This window comes from Folsomia candida, unplaced genomic scaffold (assembly GCF_002217175.1).
Source record: "Folsomia candida strain VU population unplaced genomic scaffold, ASM221717v1 Fcan01_Sc009, whole genome shotgun sequence".
In the NCBI taxonomy this organism is placed as follows: domain Eukaryota; kingdom Metazoa; phylum Arthropoda; class Collembola; order Entomobryomorpha; family Isotomidae; genus Folsomia; species Folsomia candida.
This window is the reverse complement of record NW_019091201.1, coordinates 2535718-2550856: the sequence shown is the minus strand read 5'-3', so window position 1 is coordinate 2550856 and position 15139 is coordinate 2535718. Positions and strand designations below refer to the sequence as shown.

The following is a 15139-nucleotide window of genomic DNA, read 5'->3' as shown; positions in this document are numbered from 1 at the left end:
CGGATTCCACTGAACTCTCTCTCACGCGGCCCTCGTCCATATGCCTTCTCGTCACTCTGTCTCGTCATCAGTGCAAAAAAATTGCAATTCCGGTTTGGTACAATTTCGCAATTTCGTCATTCATTCAAGCATCACATCGTAAAACGATTAGTCGACCAGGTGTCGTTAAGTTTGTCGTAAAAGTTTAGAAGTTTAAGATAACATTTAAAGTTTAAAGTTAATACAAAATGAACGGAGAAGCGTTAAGTCTCGAGAGGAAGAAGACCCTGATCACTCGAAATCTGCAAGAAGTCTTGGGGGAGGATCGGTTAGATGCCTTGTTGAAGGAGAGGGATGTTAAGGTAGGTGTTATCGAACAATTTTTCTCGAGATAAGTTGAAAAAGTGAAGGGAAGTTGGATGGCGTGGCGTGATTAAAAACGATTGATTATTTCATCAGATTTACTGGGGGACTGCGACAACGGGGAAGCCTCACATTGCGTACTTCGTACCAATGTCAAAAGTTGCAGATTTTCTGAAAGCTGGCTGCGAAGTTACGATTCTCTTTGCTGACTTGCACGCTTATCTGGACAACTTGAAGGCGCCATGGTCGCTGTTGGCGTTGAGGACAAAGTATTATGAGGAAATTATTAAAGCCATGCTGACCTCGATTGGTGTTCCGCTGGACAAATTAAAGTTTGTGAAGGGATCCGAATATCAGTTTACAAAGTAAGGCAGATAATAACACTAATGTGAATATTATGTTTGATATGTTGGAGAAAAGTGGCGTAAACGACTAAAGGAGTGGGATTTTTGCTAAATTTGTTCATCTTGCCTGTTACAGAGAATACACGATGGATGTCTACAGATTATCATCCATGATTTCCGAGCATGACGCAAGAAAAGCTGGAGCAGAAGTTGTAAAGCAGGTGGAGCATCCCTTGTTGTCTGGTCTCCTCTACCCAGGTACGGTTTTTATTTAGAAAAATAAAATTGACATAGTTTATGCAGTTTATTTAATTCTCTGCTCACTCTATTATCAGGTCTGCAAGCCTTAGATGAAGAATATTTAAAATGTGACGCACAATTTGGAGGAGTTGACCAAAGGAAAATTTTTACCTTCGGTGAAAAGTATCTCCCACAATTAGGCTATGCGAAAAGAGTGCATCTTATGAATCCCATGGGTAAATTACTTTGTAAAACTTTGCAAATATTTAATATGTATTAATAGCGTATTAATAGCGATGGATTAACATTAATTTTATAATAATCACAAATTACAGTTCCTGGTCTTACTGGAGGGAAAATGTCCTCGTCAGAAGCAGAGTCAAAGATTGATATTTTAGACAGCCCCGAGGACGTGAAAAAGAAGTTGAAGAAAGCTTTCTGTGAGCCTGGAAATATTCAGGATAACGGTGTCCTCTCTTTTGTGAAACATGTGATTTTCCCAATTTTTGGAGAAAGTGGACCCTTTATCATCGAACGAACTGCTGAGAATGGAGGAAATTTGGATTTCTCAAGTTTTGATGCTTTAGAGCAATCTTTCGCAAAACAAGAAGTGCATCCTGGAGATTTGAAAGAGTCGGTTGGCAAATACATTACTCGTCTCCTGGGCCCAATTCGAGATAGTTGGGCTGCTAGTAAAGAACTTCAAGATTTAACTAAAACTGCATATCCTGACATGTCCAAAGCAGGTACTACGACACGAACTTCTTTTCTCACGTACATTATATTCCAATAAACCAAGATTAATTGTAAATTTGCTTATTATTATGAAATAGTGAAAGAAGATGTACTTGGTCCCAACAAGCTTGACATTCGAGTAGGGAAAATTGTCGAGGTTGAAAAACACCCAGAAGCAGATTCTCTTTACATTGAAAAAATAGATGTTGGTGAGTATTCTTAAAAATATAATGTCATAATAGAATTACATATTATCCAATCTTAATTTTAAATTAAAATTACAGGGGAAGCTTTACCTAGAACAATTGTAAGTGGACTGGCAAACTATGTGAAAATAGAAGACATGAAGGATCGGATGGTAGTCGTCTTATGCAATTTGAAACCAGCAAAACTTAAAGGCATCATGTCTTCAGGAATGGTTTTGTGTGCCTCTCAGTAAGTTTACACAATCCGTTATATATGTTATCAAGTCAAGATTTTCTCTCTAACCAACAAACTTTTTTTAATCGTAGGGACGAACCAAAAGATGTCGAACCACTGTTCCCACCAACCGGCGCCACGGCTGGTGATCGCATCCTTGTAGAAAACTACGAAGACGGAACTCCCGATGATGTACTTAACCCTAAGAAGAAAATTTGGGAAAAACTTCAAGTCGATTTGAAAGTACATCCTTCAAACGTCGCTCAATGGCAAGGAAATAATCTGTTTTCAAAGAGTGGTCCCGTTACCGCAAAACGACTTAGTAATGTACCAATTCGTTAAGGTTTAATAATTAATAATTTAGGCACCCTTTTTCCTTAAATATATTTAATTTACATGATACTACCTACAATTAGATCATTTTTAACTAGCAGGCTACTTTTGTGATTTTGTTCATTTGGGTTATTACTTTACTACATTTCGTAGCACGTAATAATTTGACCGATTGACCCGAGAAATAATTTGACAATGGTTAATTCGTGTATACTCATTCCTATTATTTTGGTTACCCTACACTAATTTCCTTTATTTAATTTTTCTTGGATAATTTCGTCAAGATAGAACGCTCAGTTGAATGAAATTATTTACATACGTTAGCTTTAAACTGGAGTTTTGATTACAAACAAAAACGGGGTAAATAATTAGAATATTTAAAATTATGAAAACAATTTTTTTGATTGTCGCAACAGATTTATACTCGTATCACACTATACTATGCAATAAATTATCTAAGTTTCTACAAAACTTTCATATCAAATTTCTCCACATCTCATTCTACGAAACATAATATTCAACATCCTGCATTTGTCGAAGGACACATAATGCGCACCGCACACGACATGTTTTTAACACAATGCCAGCCAACACAAAATTACATGCATACATACATATTTAGTTAACTAACCATAATATGCAAATGTAAACAGTCACTAACCATAAACCAATGTCAAGTGTTTCGAGCCAACACCAGCAGCACCACAGCACCTGTAACAAATGTCATTCATTTCATTACACATGTAAGTATTTGTCCTAATACGGTTCAAACTGCAAAGTGTGTTAACAATAAGACTGAAAAGGACGAGGCGGAGTGCAGAATAATAAATAAGTCAGAGGTGAGATGCGATTTAGTTGAATTTTGTCTAATCGAAATCAGGTGGAGATAACACACGCGTCAAGTGTTTGCATCATTCTCGCCTCGAGTTCATTGCAATTTATTAAGTTCAATAAATCAGTTGGTTATTAAGTGCTAATCCAGATTGGAGGATAAATGAATGCAGGTTTATTCGTATATCCATTTCCATGTACGTTAGTAGCAACAAAAGCGTGTCAGAAATTGCAAGCGTCACATTTTTTATTAAGACTTCATATAATACGATTATTTAATTGACTGGAATGTTTATATCGCAATTTATACAAGTTTGTTACATAAGTAAATAGTAGAGAGTGATGTCAAGTTTTGTGATAAAAAAGTGGTTATTGGACCCATTTAACAAGCGTCAAATCAAAGGTCCATGCAAAAATGAATGAAACTTTATTAATGTCAATGCTGCACAGTCAACAGTAAAAAAAAATCTCTCCCTCCATTCATCCTCCTCCTTCCTTCAGAATCTGTTACAGTTAAAATTCATGTCATCAACTCGTGAGTGCACGAAATTAGGCTTGTTTTAACATTAACTGCTTAAATAGCAGTAAAAGTGAAGAGTTGTTATTCGAGTCAGTCATCTCTTTCTTTAACGCGTTAAAAATAGGACGGATTTTTCAAGAAAAGACTTTTCTTCTGAAGGAAAAAGAAGACTCGTAGCGTAGCCAGCGGAAACAGCAGAGTTTTGAGAAAAACCCGAATAAATATTATCCGGGTAACAGAGAACACAACTCTCCCTGCTCAACTGCATGCCTGCCCACAGCAGAATTCGAACATAAGGAAAGTTTCGGCCTAATGACGGAGATGCATTCGGAGGAGTTTCACCACTGACTGGGAAAGTACAAAGTGTTAGAATGATGTCCGCAAAAGTGGTGGTGTATTAACCCGACGATAAGAAATCAAGGCTGCTTAATCTTTTCAACCCGTCATCTTCCCTCAAAATCTATCAATAAATATTTGCAATATCTATTTTTCTCCTGGTAAATCGCACCATTAATAAATAACAGATAATCATCACTCACTGCCAACCATGCGGAGAGGGGGAGGTTACACGAATCAGTCGTCCGTACTGCACAACGGTCCGCAGCAGCATGGTCCCCATCATCAAAATCAACAGCAAAACCGGATGGGTCCAAACAGAATGTATCATCAACAGCAACAACCCCACCATCACGCCGCACAACAGCAACACCAACACCATCAAACTCTTCAAACGCTTCAAACCCTGCAAAATCTTCAGAACTTGCAGAATCAACAAATGGTGCCATATGGGCAGCACGTCAACAACGCGAGACCACTCTCCTTCCCGTCCCCTCCGTTACAACAGACGAATAATTTGACGTCGTCGTCGTCGTCAAACTCGAATCAACAACATTACGCGGCTGGTGGTGGTGGTGGTGGTGGGGGAGGCATTGGCCCCACAAATAATCTGGTGTCATTGTCAAATTCTAATAATAGTGGGGGTGGTATTAGCAGCAGTGCAAATTATTCTAATCCAAGTACCTCTTCGTTGTCGGGGTCGATAGCGTCTTCCGCCGTGCTGGGGGGAGATATGCCACCCGTGGGTAAGTTCGTGTCGAAGAGAAAGTGTCGTAAAATAACGGGCTAATCTTGATAATCTTGAATTTCAGAAACTGTTGTTGCCAGATTGGAAACGGCGTGTCGATTATTGCACGGAATTGGGGGCAATCACACCAGAGTGAATGAGATCGGGGTTGAAATCCTGATCTTGTCGGAAGATTTGAGACGGGTCGGACCCTTGTTGGAGACTGCTTATCCAGGTAACAATTTAGATAAGTCAAACTGAAAATATGGGTAATTCTGATAACTACTTATCTGCAGACGTACTAGACCGAGTCATGAGTTCAATGAGAGACGCTTCCGCTCAGCCAAGTCTTCCACCCTCTCTGAGACTAGCGATCTTTGAGCTGGTAGAATTACGGGCTTCGAAATGGATGCTTCCTAGTGATAGTTCAAATTATTATAGGCAACGAAGAAATATTAATGTAAGGCTGCGTTGTAAATATTTAAATGATGTGAATATTTAAAAATTTGTAATAATTTACGTATCCATATTTTTTTAGGAATCCGTTGATCTAACTCCAGAAGTATCAAATCATCACTATAATAGTTCCTCCTCCTCGACTAGTGGGGCCGGAAATGCGTCGTCCGCAAGTCAGCGTGTAGTTAGTTCATCAATACCAAAACCTGAAGTAATTTTTCCGTCTGATCGGTCCCCTTCACTCGGAAGTTCGCCAATCCCTTCAAACTCGACAACTTCGGAAACTTCAAATAATGCCAAAACGTATCGAGAAGAGGTTCTAATAAAGAACTCGGATTCGGGGAAAGGTAATTTTAATTGATATATTTAATTGCAAAAACAGGATTTTGACAGTTATGGAAGTCGAGTGAAATTCCAAAATCGTTAGCGTGGGAAATGACTATACGGGCCTGTACGGGCCTGTAAATATTTAATTAGATATTTACAATAGGTATTTACATTTATACACTAGATTTTGCCTATTTTTTGGCCAAATTGGAGTGATCTAATTCGGAACTGTGACTGAACAATTTATTTAGTCCAAAATTAGTTTATTGATTAGTTTATTAATTTACAAATATTTATTTCCCCACCTTTATCAACCACGCCTCGATTAACAAAGTCCAACCACAGGACCTCAGAGATCTTATAAAATTTTGAACAATCTCCACCGCTTATGCACATGTACATACATGTATATACATAGTTCAACAAATTATTAAATAACATGCATTATTGATAAAAATACCTGGATCAAATGAATCCAGTAATTGTATTTAACCCACGATTTCCTGTTACAGCAACCAATTAAGAAATTGACGTAATTACTTCTTTAATTATGCATTGCATCCATTACAGTAATGGGCGTCCGAGGTCGACGCGTCCATATAATTGAGGCAATAAGTGATACCATAATTTCATTTGAGAAAGGTCAGAGAGAAAGTGAGAAAGCTGCATTGTAATTAAATAACTCTCTGCATTTGTCGTGTGATGACTCACATTTTGCGTGCATTTTATGACTGACTAAATACCTCACATTGTGATTTACTTTAAGTATTTGTCACGTGAAAGTTCGTTACCCTTAATTAATTTGTGACTAACGATGAGTAATATAGTCCACCATATAATTTATTAATCTATAACAGAGTTTACCTGTGTTTTGAGTTTATCATAATTAAATAAATAATCTGTGTCACTAAAAAACTATTGATTTTATTCTGATCATAGTTGCCCCTGCGGCGAAGGAACGCGTGCTATCAATTAACGGATATTCTCAGCAAAGTATAAAGTGAGGAGATACATCAATTTTACACTGATTTTAATGCAAATATACAAACTTTTTCAACTAAATACTTATCATGCAGCATGGCCAAGCAATTGATTCAAGAGACAATTCAGCGAAATTCGTCTCCCGTCTTTGACGGTCTTGTGTCCACGGGGTCAGAATATTCTGGCGATGGAGACGACTTAGATTCCGGGATGGTTGGTGCTCTCAAGAAAATGAGTACTTCCGGTGCTTTGCAGAAATTTTGCTACTCTGTCAACTTGGGAGAAGATGTCCTCCGAATTACGGGGAGCAACTTGCAATTTGTTCAGGTACACATATAAATATATCTTTTCACAGTTATGACAGTGATTTTTGAAAAAGAGGATGTTTTAAGGGACACCAGTAGATGCAATTAGTATTATTTTTCTGAAAGAAAATTTCAATAGCTTTAATTCTAGGACATTTGTGTCACCAGTAGGTCGAAAGATACAATTTTGAAATGAACAACTCGCGAAACATGTTCACCAAACCTACAAAACGTCATCTAACTTGATGCTAATTTGTGCTGGTAGAATTTCATTTTAGAAGCAATTCCAAAAACGACTCTATAATTTATTTCAGAGTATAAGGATTCTCAAAATGTTCGATTCGGCACTTAACCTATCCAGCTCAAATTTTGGTGAAAGCGAAGAAAGTCTTCATTAATGAAGACTTTCTTGGCCCAAGGTCTCTACAAAAATTAAGGGACATTCGCACAGTGATCATTTTATTCAATTCAATCAATGTAATGTCATTTGCAATAGTTAGAAATACGCCAGCTCATCTTTTAATCAAAGATCACTGTCTCATTTTTCCTTATCATATCGATCACTAATTTCACCGTGATACTTACAGGAAGCAAAGTTTGCCCTTGATGACTACTTTTCCCAAAAATACCCAGAGTTGTTCTATGCCAGTAATGATGTCGAAGACGAAGAAGAAATTTCAGAAGATGTTCAATTAGGTGAGAATAAGTAGTGGAGAGCAGGCAATTTATAATGAAAGTACAAAATACAATAGATTTACATACTTCTATTCGTGTCCTATGAACAATTAAGTTCCAAAATACGACAGAACAACGTTACTGAGTCTTTCTCTCGTTAAAACACCAATGCCAAATTTCACCCATTTGGATCCAGAAGTTCAGAACTGCATAGTTCTTACAACACCGAGAAAGTTTGATCCTGATAAATTCTGCAGGGAAATGTCGACCGGTGATTGGGTGACGCGACGGGACGGAATTTAGTGAATTGATAAGATATAAAATTTACTAAATACTAGTCATCACCAACTACTAATTAATCTAATTAAATATGTAGTAATTAAATTTTGTTACTCATAAATAAACGTTTTTCTCAATGACCTGAATGGACTGTGCCAAAATTATACATACATTTACCTAATATGAATGAATTTGGCAATTTAATTAACACGAAGAAGACTATAAAGCTTTGATGGAAAAATTTCTATGTGATGAATTTACAGCTTATTTAAATATTTGGATATTTACATGTATGTGCATGTGTGTGTTTACTAGTAAATAAGATTTTTTTTATTATGCAGAAGACCTAACGCGTAATAATAATTCTTCGTCATTCTATTAAATCCTCTTTTATATTTCTGTCAATAACGAAGATGGTCAATGGTGTGGGAATAAAATTTTAGTAGTGCAAATATTTGCCAAATTATGAAAATAAATGTATGCATTTACTTATTTATTTGCACTTTCACCCATTTTCATCATAAATTAATCCGCAAAAACCTCCAACAAAATGGTTTCAGTATTTTGCATCATTAATGACGAAACAATGTTATGTCGGTTGGATTTATTTGGCTAAAATTATTTGGACAATCCGCTCGTTGTTGACTTTCTCTCCTCTGTTGCTGGAGAAGACTGTTGTACTTTCTCTTGATCCATGCCCTCAAGCTCGTGACGAATTCCGGCCTCTAAATTAGCAAACTTTGATTCTGTGTCTACAAAACCCATCCCGTTCTGCAAAAATGTGCAAAAACGACGTGTAAACTTGACAAATTATGCGAATATTGAAAAGTAAATGGATTATATACCTTTTTGGAATGAAGAAACTGTCCATTTACAATTCGAACTTCAAATTTTCCTGATATGTAAGGGGTTGATTCACCGGTCTGATATTATTATAAAATTTCCAATAAAATGCTATACTTTTAATTGATATAATATCAATTACATTAAAAATAACTCACAATTTGTAACTGGTCAGGAAACACTCGCTCAAGTTTCTTCCTTAGATTCTTGAAACGAGCACTGTAACCTCACCCACCGCTGAAATACATACATAATCAGAAAATTAAAGTCATAATAAATCTCAAAACTAATTTTTTTAAATGTAATTGACTATTTTTAATTGTACTAATTTTGCACTTACCAATAGATTACGTGAATCTTCAACTTTTTCTTCATGCTACTATTTTGCCTTGGTGGAAGACGCCTGTTGCTGTTGGGAGTTTGTTGACCTTGACCTCCACAACATGTACGATCTTCCTCCTTGGATTTATTGCAACCTATTTTAAATCCGTTTTCTTCACACTCTTTTTCTAAATAAATATGTACATAAATACGATTTTTCTTGTCTGATAAAGTAACAGATGATGCGAGTAATAATGCGAGTGTCATGTTACGTAAAGTGCAAAACGAGACAGAGATTTCGTCGCAAAAAATGTTGCTCTGGTTTTTTTGTGCTTTCTTTCTGAATCAATCTGTAATACAGCAGAGCATCTTATTTATGGTGTGGAAAATTGTTGTCTTTTCGTACTGACTGACAAAGAATTTTTTATTAAAATCTCTTGAAATAAATCTTAATTAAAAATTTGGAAATAATATCATAGTTCATAATAACATGAAATTTGTATGATCACAAAGCCGTTTAAGGAAGAAATTTAATAATTCTATTAATGAAAATGTTATAGATTACAAAGCAGGAGAGAATAAAGTTTCACTTATTTCTAATCTCATAATTTTTCGCAAGTAAAATACAAATTAGCAAAGTGCTTCCCATTTAACGGGTTTTGGCAAGTTGTTCTAAAGAGGAGTATAATTTCCTAATATATTGATAAAATTTGTCATAAAATCTTATACATATCTTCATATTTTTTACGTGACTCTGAAATGTCTGGCGAAGGTAGCCCAGAATTCTAGCCACTTATTTGCAAACTGCACTTTTACAAAGGTGTATGTACCTTAATGCTGATACTAGAAACACTTCTGTATCTATAAAAGACAGAAAATGTGCGGATCCTAATTTTTGCACTCATTACGCATTCATAATCCCTCCCTCACTTTCAGAAATGAAATGCTACTTTTTATCCATGCCGAATTTTTGAACGCCTTTAGCCCCCATTTGACGAATGGTTATGAATGTCCAGCCCACATGAAATATAGCTGAATATGCAGACTGACATATGCAATAAAACTAAATTAATCACATTTTGGTTCCTCATTCCTCAAATATTCGTCTCTCAAGCACTTCCGTCCACCCCCCTGGAATTTCAAAACCCAAACATCGACACATCTCATAATTTCACTTTCTCTGGGCAACTGGTAAGCAAAATCTTAAATTTTAAATACATATCTTAACATCCTGTCTTAAATCTTAATGGAAATAGTCAAGAGAGCTAACGGTAACAGAAGACGTGGATCAACTTTTTGATTTAAATCGTATTTTGATTGTACAGATTTGCCACTAATTTTTCGAGGCAGTAATCCTCCTCGTTGGAGGACCCTGTCACTTATCAAGCACAATGGCCGACATATGCACCGACGTAAAACAAGAGTGCATCAACTTTTTTGGGTGGAAGCCGAGTGAGAAAACGAAGAAGAAATGGTGGTGCAGGGGGCTTATCCGGCTGAAGTACCCAGGCCTGAAGGATGCCGTCAAACCCAACGCCCATGTCTGCGAAAGGTCAGGAAATATTTTGATCTTACTTCTTCTTAGTAAATTAGAGAAGTTTATAAACCTACTATACGAGTTTTAGATGTTCAGCTCAGTTAATTAATTTCCTATTGCTTATTATACTTAATCGCCGTCTCATCTTGCCTCGCAGGCAGCATAATATACTATTCTCATCTCGCCTCATAGGCTGCATAATATCCTAGTCTCATCTTGCCTCACAGGCTGTAAAATATCCTAGTCTCATCTTGCCTCACAGGCTGTATAATATCCTAGTCTCATCTTACCTCACACACTGCATCAGAACCTAGTCTCATCTTACCTCATAGACTATACTAGATCTTACATAGTTAGAAACACTCAAGTGTCAATGACATATAGCTTTATTACTTTTGTAATTCTCAACTTAGCAATTTTTGATTTATTTTACCGAAAAGCCAGATAAATTTCAATTCAAAAACAATTTTTAGTCTTAAAAATTTCCTCCTCCTGCGTCAATGCCACGCTGAAGACGAGACGACCACCCCTCGATGGAATTACGCACAGATTCCAGGGACATTTTTTTTACATTCCGGGGTCAGAAATTTTTTCCAAGCTTCCGCACTTCTACGGGGCTTAGAACACACCTTTGCCCCTAACTTTGACCATTTTTCATATTCCGGTGATTCAAATCCAGCAAGAATGATGACCATTTCTGATTGGAGATAAAGACCGGAATTTGTTTTTTCAGCTACGCTTGGGTCATTTTTTGCACTATAAGTTCGTGCTGAGTCCTGCTTAGAGGTCCTATCGATTCCATTGAATTGGATCTCACTTAGGGGACGTACCACGGCCTCAAAAACATATTTTAAGAAATTTTACGCCCCCACCACCCCCCAATTTTCAGCAAAATGTAGAGAAATTGGCCCAATTAGCTCCCACTCGCCAAAATCATCAAAAAAACATGGATAATGTGACTTTCTGACCTTTTGTCTATTTCGGGGGATGTCTCTGACCGATTTTGCGTAGATTAAGACAACTCGCTTGTTAAAAAATTTTTCCGATGTGAAAATCTCCTCATTTGTAAAAAGAATCCTGCTCCCTTTCTTGGAGCGTATCGCTTGAGGTGACTCCTGCATTCATTTAATCTAGCTTTCCTTTGGGGTACGATCAGGATGTGGCAAGTACCACATTTCAAAGCCTTACGCCTAAGCTTCAATTTGAGCACTCGATAGATAATTTGCATCGACACTGTCAGCAGTTAGCCCGGTTTCCGTTGGAATTTCGTGCATTTCTTCGGATTTCAACCTTCAGCGCCTTCAGCATGGGTGTGGTTCTTGTAGGTTTTATAAAAAAATTTCTTCGACTGTTCTTAGTCGATTCGGTCCTAATGAACGTTTGTATAGTCCCTTGAGCTAAATTAAAGTACACCTTTGACTTTTTTATCACATGTAAAATTCACTATTTTTCTTCGATTTTTTTTGTGAAAAACTATCGCTGCCCGCTTCTCTTCAATTTCCTATATATTTATCCAGATGTTCAAAAATTACAAAGTCCCTAGTGAGTCATAATGTAAATCGCATGACGAATCTAATACACTTATCAGATTTTAATTCTGCGGCGTAGTTTTTTAGCAATCAGCCTTTGACACTTGAGTGTTTCCGACTAGGTAGGATTAGTCTCGTCTTCCCTCTTTGAACTTTCCTGTTCCATTACTAAAAAATAGCAGTACTACATAAATCCTAAATATCAGTTCAATAGTCTGTCTCACTTTCTCCCGTCAACTAGCTCAACTTGCTTTGTCTGCATACTGTTGGTTATACTGATCCTGAGATTTGCCACCGCATAAGATGTTCTAAATTATTTATTTTGGCGTTGAAATCATTCAATTTTGTGTCTGGAATTTGGAAAATTGAATGACTTTCACGTCAAAATAAAATAAACTGGTATTAAATATTATGCAGTTCGGCTGATTCGGGTAACGTAAATCGGCGATGGATTCCAACTCTCTCAGCATAACCAACAGTATATACATACATTACATAGTTTGGCATTTTTACATTTTTATTTTTCAGAATTGACTCATGCCTGGTACAATGACAGCACAATATTTCACATAATTACACGTAGGATAAGCTGACTACAAAGGAGTCGAACATTAAAAATCCCTAACATTAAAGAAAAAATTCGTAAAATAATCTAAAAAACGAAGAAAATGTGAAAAAGTACATGATTACATACATTGCACTTTGCATTCCGCCTCCTTCTCTGTCCAATATATTCATAATTTTGTCTAATATCTTGTATTTATCCATGCACACAATGTATTCATATTCATACGATCGCAATTTGTTACATGGCAAAAGGGTTGTACACATGCAAAAACACAGTCTCAATTGTTCGAGTACTAAATCGTTATGAGACTAATACCACCTCATTTAATAAATAATTAATTTGAACAATGCTCTATCACTTTATGCAGGGATGATAGATTATATCTACGCTAAAAACGCAATTTACACGCTTATTTAAGTATCAGTGATCTACACCCCACCATTCATGTGTTAATTATGATTTCCGTGTCCAGGAACTGCATGTGTGCGTGCGTATCATATTCGCATTCGTTTGCCAAAAAGTAGTGTCTAATTGAATATGAGGCAGCTTGAAATGAAGATTGAAATCGAAACCACAGTTATCAAGTGAGGAATCAGTTAGACAATACTTTTTTTTAATACATCTGCATGTATAGTACATATATACGTCTCATCTTCATCAGTTCTTAGCCAAATTAACCAACGGGTTGTCAAGCATGCAAAAAATTTGAACCCTGTTTTTCACGATATGTTTCACGATTCTATGTAAATATGTAACCCTTGTTATGCCACCATTTAGCGATATTTATTTATCCATTCATTTGGCTATTTTCTCTATGCAAACAATCATTTCAAAAACAATCCCCTTGTGCAATCCAGAAAAATATTGTCATTTATTTATTTTATCCGCTATCCTGAGCCAGACATGCAAAAAGTGATTGACAAGCACGAACTACCAGGGTCGGGATGATCATGAGCATATTACTTGCAAATTGTACCTAACAAATAATTAAAAAACCTACTCCAAGCAACTTCGCGGGGCCTTTTAAGACGGCATTATTACATAAAAGCCAGACTCTAATGAACGATTGGCATATAATTTTTAGCCCGAACTAGGGCTTATGTAATCGACCTGTCCGTCTGTCTGTCTTTCCATAACTCTCGAAGGAGTAGGCTGATTTTTACCAAATTTGATACAGACATGCATCTGGGCAACGACCGAGTTCGAAGATGGGTATTAGTGTTTCTCACGGGTCGGGTTCTTGCAAATCCGAAACCCGAACCCGATACTACTGATCCGAAACTTGAGGGCAACCCGAACCCGAAGAACCCGAAACCCGTTTGCAAGGATCCGAACCCGAACTGGCGGATCAAATCCGAAACCCGAACCCGAAAAACCGAATATATTTTAACTTTAAGGGGTGACTGGCTTTTTAGCCTAAAGGTTTCAAACAAACAATACTTCTGTAAATATGACCGAGGAATTATAATTAAGCACATTTCTGCATAAGTACATAACGCATTTTAAAATGTGAATCTTAATTCCTCGACCATAATAATGCAATCTCAAAAAATCGACCATGGATAATGGCTTTCCGTGACATTCAGAAATTTTTAAATCAGTTGAAAACTGAAAATGATTTTCAGTTTCAAGTTTCCAATATTAAAGTAAGCTCAAGCTAACTATTTAGCAAATTTTTGATAAAAAAATATATTTTATTTCAATATTCAAACCATAACACTAATTGAAGACAGTTGTGAAAAGGAGTTACGACAATTAAAAATTTGAATTATTTAATGAATTACTGCAGCATAACCGTCGTAGCAAGTGTGGTTAACACTTTATTTTCTTTTTTAATGTTTTCGTATTCGTTGTGGCAAAAAGTTCTTGTTGGTTCGGGTTTCGGGTTCTTAGTCGGAACCCGAACCCGACCCGAACCCTAAATTTTGGGCTCACATTTCTCGGACCCGAACCCGAACCCGAAAGTTTCGGGTTCTGAAATTTCGTATCCGAAGCAGGACCCAAACCCGATCCGAACCCGAAACCCGAAGTAAGAACCCGAACCCGTGAGAAACACTCGATCAAAAAACATTTAGACCAATGAGTGGTACCCTGGACACGATTATCACCTCGAAAGTATCCCTTGTTAGCTAACTTTTAATTTCAAGTTCTTTGATGAGAAGCCACTAATTGTAAGTATTACCGTGCCGGATTTCATGTTTTTAACGCAATTTCTAAAAATAGATATGGATCACCTCTCTCCCAAATTTCACTTCGATATGACGATTTTGAAAAATCAGTATGGGTCACCCCATAGGGTCCATCAAGATTAAAATTGTTCCAACCTAAATTCAGTTTTTTCTGTTACAATCCACTAGCAACCTTTGTTCCAAATTTCAACTACGTACTACAAATTTTAGAAATCCGTCGGGTCACCCTATCGGGTCTCCCAGGTTTAAAATTTCTGAAACTCCATTCCAATTTAAACGCTTTGAGGTCAGTCGCAATCTT

At 36.7% G+C, this 15139-nt stretch overlaps 2 protein-coding genes and 1 long non-coding RNA gene across 4 annotated transcripts; 2 read left to right on the top strand and 1 right to left on the bottom strand.

Annotated features, from left to right (window-relative positions):
• Positions 1-3: 3 nt before the first annotated feature.
• Positions 4-2889, top strand: LOC110854221 (tyrosine--tRNA ligase, cytoplasmic). The gene is made up of 8 exons (XM_022102631.2): positions 4-341; positions 439-707; positions 823-944; positions 1022-1162; positions 1262-1672; positions 1760-1870; positions 1946-2096; positions 2174-2889. The coding sequence occupies exons 1-8, from the start codon at positions 228-230 to the stop codon at positions 2421-2423; spliced, it is 1569 nt and encodes a 522-aa protein (XP_021958323.1). The 5' UTR covers positions 4-227; the 3' UTR covers positions 2424-2889.
• A 299-nt stretch (positions 2890-3188) lies between these two features.
• On the top strand, positions 3189-8317 carry LOC110853852 (phospholipase D A). 2 transcript variants are annotated; one of them, XM_022102197.2, is made up of 9 exons: positions 3189-4847; positions 4914-5063; positions 5125-5288; positions 5367-5631; positions 6182-6253; positions 6551-6611; positions 6688-6919; positions 7485-7593; positions 7688-8317. In XM_022102197.2, exons 1-9 carry the CDS (start codon positions 4313-4315, stop codon positions 7873-7875), a joined length of 1776 nt encoding a protein of 591 aa, XP_021957889.1. In that variant the 5' UTR covers positions 3189-4312; the 3' UTR covers positions 7876-8317. The 2 variants fall into 2 exon arrangements, with proteins under 2 accessions (XP_021957889.1, XP_021957890.1); XM_022102198.2 differs by lacking the exon at positions 6182-6253 and having other exon boundaries at positions 3192-4847.
• A 12-nt stretch (positions 8318-8329) lies between these two features.
• LOC110853853 lies at positions 8330-9294 on the bottom strand. The gene is made up of 4 exons (XR_002548274.2): positions 9035-9294; positions 8853-8931; positions 8697-8774; positions 8330-8622 (listed from the first exon to the last, which is right to left on the bottom strand). It is a non-coding gene; the product is annotated as an uncharacterized LOC110853853 (long non-coding RNA).
• Between the last annotated feature and the right edge of the window lie 5845 nt (positions 9295-15139).

Bases quoted from the DNA above. Each gene is read 5' to 3' on its own strand.
- LOC110854221 (XM_022102631.2), top strand. From the start codon at position 228: ATGAACGGAGAAGCGTTAAGTCTCGAGAGGAAGAAGACCCTGATCACT. The intron at 342-438 runs GTAGGTGTTATC...TTATTTCATCAG, and splicing joins TGAAGGAGAGGGATGTTAAG to ATTTACTGGGGGACTGCGAC. The intron at 1,163-1,261 runs GTAAATTACTTT...CACAAATTACAG, and splicing joins GCATCTTATGAATCCCATGG to TTCCTGGTCTTACTGGAGGG.
- LOC110853852 (XM_022102197.2), top strand. From the start codon at position 4,313: ATGCGGAGAGGGGGAGGTTACACGAATCAGTCGTCCGTACTGCACAAC. The intron at 5,632-6,181 runs GTAATTTTAATT...CATCCATTACAG, and splicing joins GAACTCGGATTCGGGGAAAG to TAATGGGCGTCCGAGGTCGA. The intron at 6,254-6,550 runs GTCAGAGAGAAA...TTCTGATCATAG, and splicing joins CATAATTTCATTTGAGAAAG to TTGCCCCTGCGGCGAAGGAA.